Source organism: Leptonychotes weddellii, chromosome 6 (assembly GCF_054177405.1).
Source record: "Leptonychotes weddellii isolate Sample4059 chromosome 6, ASM5417740v2, whole genome shotgun sequence".
Taxonomy (NCBI): domain Eukaryota; kingdom Metazoa; phylum Chordata; class Mammalia; order Carnivora; family Phocidae; genus Leptonychotes; species Leptonychotes weddellii.
In genome coordinates this window covers 129668788-129675581 of record NC_138374.1, presented here as the reverse complement: position 1 = coordinate 129675581, position 6794 = coordinate 129668788, and the positions used below count along the sequence as shown (strand labels likewise).

General features: G+C 42.2%; 1 protein-coding gene across 1 annotated transcript in view; it reads left to right on the top strand.

Annotated features, from left to right (window-relative positions):
• The first annotated feature begins 637 nt into the window (after nucleotides 1-637).
• The window catches only part of TAF1A (TATA-box binding protein associated factor, RNA polymerase I subunit A), a 21067-nt gene continuing 14910 nt past the window's right edge, over nucleotides 638-6794 (top strand). Inside the window, exons 1-3 of the mRNA XM_081823213.1 lie at nucleotides 638-765; nucleotides 1953-2085; nucleotides 4673-4935. Coding sequence (XP_081679339.1) covers nucleotides 1965-2085; nucleotides 4673-4935 — 384 coding nt within the window. The 5' untranslated portion in view covers nucleotides 638-765; nucleotides 1953-1964. The remainder of the gene's footprint in view (nucleotides 766-1952; nucleotides 2086-4672; nucleotides 4936-6794) is intronic.

Below are 6794 nucleotides of genomic sequence, written 5' to 3'. Positions count from 1 at the left end.
CGGCAACACAAGCAGGGGGTGCCGAAGGCAGGTGCTTAACGATTGAGCCACCCAGGCACCCCCCTCATTTCACATTCAATCATCTTACTTTTGACCCCTCTTTCATGTAAGTCCATCAATGTTCCTCATGAAAAGTGACCCCAGATGTGTCCCCAGAGCCATCTCTGCTGTGAGGGAAAAAGACATTCTTGCCCAATTTTTTTTGGTGGGGTGGGGATGTCTCCTTAAATTCAAAGCTAAAACTTTAATCAAAGAGAAAAAAGATTTCGAGGAAGCAATTAAGAGGTTAAGCAGATTTATCTTGGTCAGGACCACCAGCCACGCCTCTGAGGCTCGCCCAGTGCGCCCTTGAACCAAGCAAAAATTTTAAGGTTTTGGTACAGTGAATTACTAGGGTAAAGTGACATTCTGCTTTTTTGACTGCTCACCTCATCCAGCCACCATCCCCTCGTCCCAGCCACCAGTTGCATTTAAAGTCTCGCATTTTCCACTACGACAGACTAAGGCGTAAAACTAGGACTAACCCAAAACGAAGGCAGCGGCCCGCCGCCACTTCCGGGGTCGAGCGGTGGATGGCGACGCCTCCGCCGCGGAAGGAGGAATTAGGGGCGGAGCCGCGTCTGCGTGCCGCCTGAAAGCGCAGGCGGACTTTGCGCATGCTCGTACGAAGGCGTCTCTAACTCCGCTTCCGGTGGCGCTTCGCTCGCGCTGTTCCCCAGTCGGGAGGCTGCGTTTAGAGTCGCAGAAAGATTGGGTATTGGGCAGGTAAGTGCCGCTTCTCCTGTTCATCAGTCATTGCCAGCGTTCGAAGTAGAACTTGAAGGGCTGTGCTAGGATTCACCCATGTTCTGCTGATATTTTCTCCTGATGTTCTGAAACCTTTATTTCTGGGAAAGAGGCGGAAGGGGTGGGAAGCTATGGTGGTTACCGTGGCAACTGCATAGCACCGACTTAGTTTTTGAGAATTTGGGAAGGGAGAGCTTCTTCTATAAGGGCTCTTTAAATTGTGCGTCGGATGCAGATTTAGGTGTTAACTTCAAACCCATGCTCCTAAACCACAGCATTTGATTTTAAAAGGTGTACTCTGGCTATAACGTGGAATAGCAGAATTTGAGGCGGGTTAACTAGTTGGAAAGCTAATTCAGTGATGGAGACAGTTTGAAGATGTCCTGAACTAGGGTAGTGGTGTAGGACTGCGGAGAACAGGGAAAATTGGAGAAATTCCAGCAGGTAGTATCAGCAGGACCTAATGATTGACTGGATATGGGGAAAGAGGGACAAGGGCCCTGAGCATCTTGAGGATTAAGTCCACACTTACCTGGGTATATGGCTCTCTTTCTAGATTCTTTTCCCGTCATCAGTTCTGTCTTCCGACCCCCTACTCCACGCAGACCCAAGACTCTATTCATGCCGAGTAGTTTGATGTTCTAGTTCCTAGAATATTGTCTTCACCTTTCTTATGACGTTGCGTCAGGTTATATAATTTAATTAAGTCCCTCAGGTTTTTCAACATGAAAATGGAAGAAAATAATAGTACTTTCCTCAGGATTTTTATAAGGATTAAATGAGATAATTTATATGCTTGGTGTATAGAAAGGGACCAATATATATTTAGTATTGCTCCTATTATTGTGCTTGTATTGCTTTATTATTATGTGTCATTTTGCTGTTTCTTCCTCTAGACTTGAGTTGTGTTTTTTTTTTTAAGGAGCATTATCTTATCTATCTTTGTATGTTATTGTAACATAGGAGTAAAGATTAAAAAATTTTTTTGAATGCATCATTTATTTTGGCTGCTGCTGACATAATTTTATTTCTTACTTTAAAGGAGCTACCTAATAGAATTGATTTTAATGATTGGATGTTATTTACTAGATAAAAAGATGGCAGTTTTTCTGTATAACTAAGAAGACTGTGAGATAAGATGTACAGAAAGTAACTGATACTCTCAGTTTGAAGCAGGTATGAGTGATTTCAGTGAAGAATTGATAAGGTCCAAGACAGAGGATGACCAGGAGGAATCATGTGTATTCTCTGGTACAGGAATGTCTTTTCCTTGGCTCCAAAAGTATATAGGGACTGTGGGTAAGTAAAATAATGACCCAGCCATTTTAACTTTAATGCAAGGAGATGATAGGATTCAGTTTGGATACAGAGTGAATAACCAAGCTGATTTATTCAGTTTTCAAAATGGGACTATATGAGGGTTTTTGAGGATGTAAGCAAAAAAATCATAAAAAGAATACATCTTTTTTGCTACTTTTCGTTTGAACTAATAACAGTCTGTATTGTGGTAGATACACTTCTTTTTTCCTCTAGCAATACTTACTAGGCACTTATATGCCTAGCATTGGCTAAATATTGGGGATACATAGGTCATGATTCCAGGGTCCTGGGATTGAGCCCAGCATTGGGCTCCCTGCTCAGTGGGGAGCCTGCTTCTCCCTCTGCTGCTCCCCCTGCTTGTGCTCGCTCACTCTCTCTGTCAAATAAATAAGTAAAATCTTAAAAAATATATATATTTGTTGACTCTCAAGTTTCCAAATTCTTTCAAGGGCATTAGAGATGGGTTGATGGCACTGGTTCTTTATTTTACCTCATTCCATGTCAAAATTCCTTTTCCTAGGCAATTATTTTTGAAAGTGTATCAGCAACAAATAAGATGATCTTTTGCTCATAAAAGAATGAAGTGAGAGATATTCCTGAGGTAACTAGGCTAAGTTGGAAGACAGAAGGGGAATTTTACAAGGATTTAAGGACAGTAGTCTAAAGTCCAATTTCCAGTCTGAGCGGTGAAAACTTGAGATAGGTGGGAGCTTGGCCTGAAGTCAGTCCTCCTTTATGTGAATAAATGAGGTGTTAGAGAAGAGGTGTTTCGTCCGTTTTCCAGACTACCTCCCTGGTGTTGCTGCTGGTCCTGGGCAGCTTGTTGTAAATCTTGCTAAATGCAGCTTCTTATTCAGAGAACTGGGGGGGTGGGGGGTGGGGGTGGGCATAGTATTCTGCATTCCTGATAAGATCTGCAGTGATCCTAAAGGCTTTTGTTTCCAGGACCATACTGAATAGCAAGGATCAGGATCCCCAGGTGATCTGTATGTATTTTTTAGTTTTACTTTGAGAAGACTAGTGTAGAGCAGTAGTCTTCAAACTTGTTTTGCTCACTTTCCCTTTTTTGTTGTTTTTTTTTTAATTATGTATTGCCTTACATGGTTTTAAGATGCCTTCCTAAAAATTGTATTGGAAGTTTAATAGTTGCAAAAGATATAATTCCAACATAGGTTGGCATTTTTAAATGAAATTAGTTTATTACTTTTACAAATATATCCAGTGGAATCTAAATAGCATAGGAATGTGATATGCCTTTCATCATCCATTTAAAAATATTTATGAAAAAGATCTTAATTGATGGAGACTTTATACTGTTATTTTCCTTTCATACTTTTATCTTTGCAATGAAACTGTATCTACATTGTTATTTTTTTGTTAATATTCTGAAAGGCTTTATTAAAATTCTGTCTGGAGTGAGACATCATAATTAACAATTTTACACAGCTGATGAAAATAACATAAGTATTAAAAGTTGTGTTAAAATTTAATTAAAAGTAAATTTTTATTCTTTTTTTTTTTTTTAAAGATTTTATTTATTTGAGAGAGAGAGAATGAGAGAGAGCACATGAGAGGGGGGAGGGTCAGAGGGAGAAGCAGACTCCCTGCTGAGCAGGGAGCCCGATGCAGGACTCGATCCAGGGACTCCAGGATCATGACCTGAGCCGGGGGCAGTCGCTTAACCAACTGAGCTACCCAGGCGCCCGTAAATTTTTATTCTTTAATAAAATAAATCAACTTATTTGATACATCTGTGAAGGAATGTTATATATTTCCAGAATGAGAAAAGATTTAGCTTCAGTTCTGTTTTGTTTTCATTGTGATGTAATTTTGAGAAACCTTAGTTATATAAGTAGATGACACCGGATAGAGTTTAATTATAGCAATGTATCAGGTTTTTGAATTCTTGAGTCACTCATGAAGAAACTGCATAGTGATCTATTATAAAGAATTATTAGGGCCTTCCACACTTTTTTTTTTAAAGATTTATTTATTGAGAGAGAGAGAGCGTGTGTAAGCTGCGGTAGGGGGAAGGAGGGAGATAGAGAGAATCCCAAGCCGACTCCCCGCTGAGCGCAGAGCTGGACATGGAAGCGTTTGTTTCAAGTGAAGCTAGCTTTGATATTGGGATGGGCTGGGTTAAGTAATAACTCCTGTTCCACTCCTTAAAACTTCTGCTTATCAGGGTGCCTCGGTGGCTCAGTGGGTTAAGTGGCTCAGTGGGTTAAGCAAATGCCTTTGGCCCAGGTCATGATCTTGGGGTCCAGGGATTGATCCCTGCATTGGAGCCCTGCATCCTTGGGCTCCCTGCTCAGTGGGGAGCCTGCTTCTTCCTCTACCCCTGCCCCTCGCGCCCTGCTCCTATGCACGCTCTCTCCTCCTGCATGTTCTCTCTCTCTCTCTCTTTCTCTCTGTGAAATAAATAAATTAAATCTTTGGGGGAGAAAAAAGACTACTGGAAATAACAAGGGAAAGAACTCTAAAAAAAAAAGTGCTTATCAGAAATCAGTTTTTTAAACTTGAATTGCGATCACTATGGGTAAAGATTCTTCTCTTTAATCTATAGCAACTGGAGGGAAGAAGGAGAAGGATTTTGCTCAGACAACAAATGCTTGTTTGAGTTTTATCCAAGAAGCGCTGCTGAAGCACCGATGGCAGAAGGCTGCCGAATTCATGCACAGTTACTTCCAGATCTTGGAAGATTCAGATAGCCACAAGAGGCAGGCCGCGCCCGAGGTAAGTGGCAGGCGAGTCTGCTGGAGGCCATCACAGATAGAGGAGCGTTTCTGCCTGTGGAGCTCCACCCTCCACCTTTTGCAGAATCTCAAAGTGATTTTCTAAAAGCTACTAAAAGTAGTTTTGGGTGGAGAGTTTGTATTGGGACGTTGTTTCTCGCACTTCTTTTTACTTATTAGGATTTTAGGGGAAACTCAAAATAGTTTGAACTCTTGGAGTCCCCACTATTCCTTCCTTCCTTCCTGCCTTCCTTCCAATAATTCTTCCTTTTTCTTCCATGTCATTATTTTCCCCTCTCTATAGGATGTTTCCTATCCTACAAACATGTTATTTCTTCCATCTTAAAATCGTCTCTTGACCCCCACTTCCTCCACAGGTGTGTCCCAGTTTTCCACTTCTGCTTTCAGCAAAAGTACTTGAAAGAGTGTGTATACTCGTTCTCTCTAAACCCTCCCCAGTTAGGCTCCCCCGACCGCCAGCATCACCATTTCTTCCAAATTACTTTGTCAAGGTCAACGGTGCCCAGTTCTCAGTGCTCGTATAACTTGCTCTGTCAGCAGGATTTGAGACAGTAGATCACTGCCTCCTGTGTGATAAACTGTCTTCATCCGGCTTCCGGGACACTACACTCTCTGGGTTTTCTCTCGCCTCACTGGCCTTCCGCAGCCTCCTTCTGTGAAAGCTCCTCTTCTCCCTGGCCTTTTGACGTGGCAGTTCCCCAGAACTCAGTCCTTAGTCCTCGTCTTTATCTGAACTCACTCCTGATGAGTCCATTCAGTTTCATGGCCTTAAATTTAGTCTCTATAATGGATGATTCCCATTTGTATATCTGTGGCCCTGACATCGCTTCTCATCTGCGTTCCTGTATCCAGCTGTCTGTTCCACATCACCGCTCGGGTATCTAACAGCCCTCTCACACTAACATATCTAAAATGGATCTTCTAGGGCGCCTGGGTGGCTCAGTTGGTTAAGGCTCTGCCTTCGGCTCAGGTCATGATCCCAGGGTCCTGGGATCGAGTCCTGCATCGGGCTCCCTGCTCAGCGGGGAGCCTGCTTCTTCCTCTCTCTCTGCCTGCTTGTGATCTTTCTTGTGATCTTTCTCTCTCTGTCAAATAAGTAAATAAAATCTTAAAAAAAAAAATAAAATGGATCTTCTGATCTTTACCATCAAACCTAATTGTCCTCATCTCAGGTGACGGTTATTTTTTTTATTTTTTTATTTTTATTTTTATTTTATTTTATTTCTTATCTTTTTAAATTTTTAAAAATTTTATTATGTTATGTTAATCACCATACATTACATCATTAGTTTTTGATGTAGCGTTCCATGATTCATTGTTTGCTTATAACACCCAGTGCTGAGCACCTGGGTGGCTCAGTCAGTTGGGAAGCTGCCTTTGGCTCAGGTCATGATCCTGGGGTCCTGGGATCGAGCCCCGCATCTGGCTCCCTGCTCAGTGGAGAGCCTGCTTCTCTCTCACCCTCTGCCTGCCACTCTGCCTACTTGTGCTCTCTCGCTCTATCAAATAAATAAATAAAATCTTTAAAAAAAAAAATAGGGGTGCCTGGGTGGCTCAGTCATTAAGCATCTGCTTTCGGCTCAGGTCATGATCCCAGGATGCTGGGATCGAGCCCTGCATCGGGCTCCCTGCTCGGCGGGAAGCCTGCTTCTCCCTCTTCCACTCCCCCTGTTTGTGTTCCCTCTCTCACTGTGTCTCTCTCTGTCAAATAAGTAAATAAACTCTTTAAAAAAAAAATAACACCCAGTGCTCTATTCAATATGTGCCCTCTTTAATACCCATCACCAGGCTAACCCATCCCCCACGCCCCTCCCCTCTAGAACCCTCAGTTTGTTTCTCAGAGTCCATAGTCTCTCATGGTTCATCTCCCCCTACGATTTCCCCCCCTTCATTTTACCCTTCTTACTATCTTCTTTTTTTTTTTTTAACATA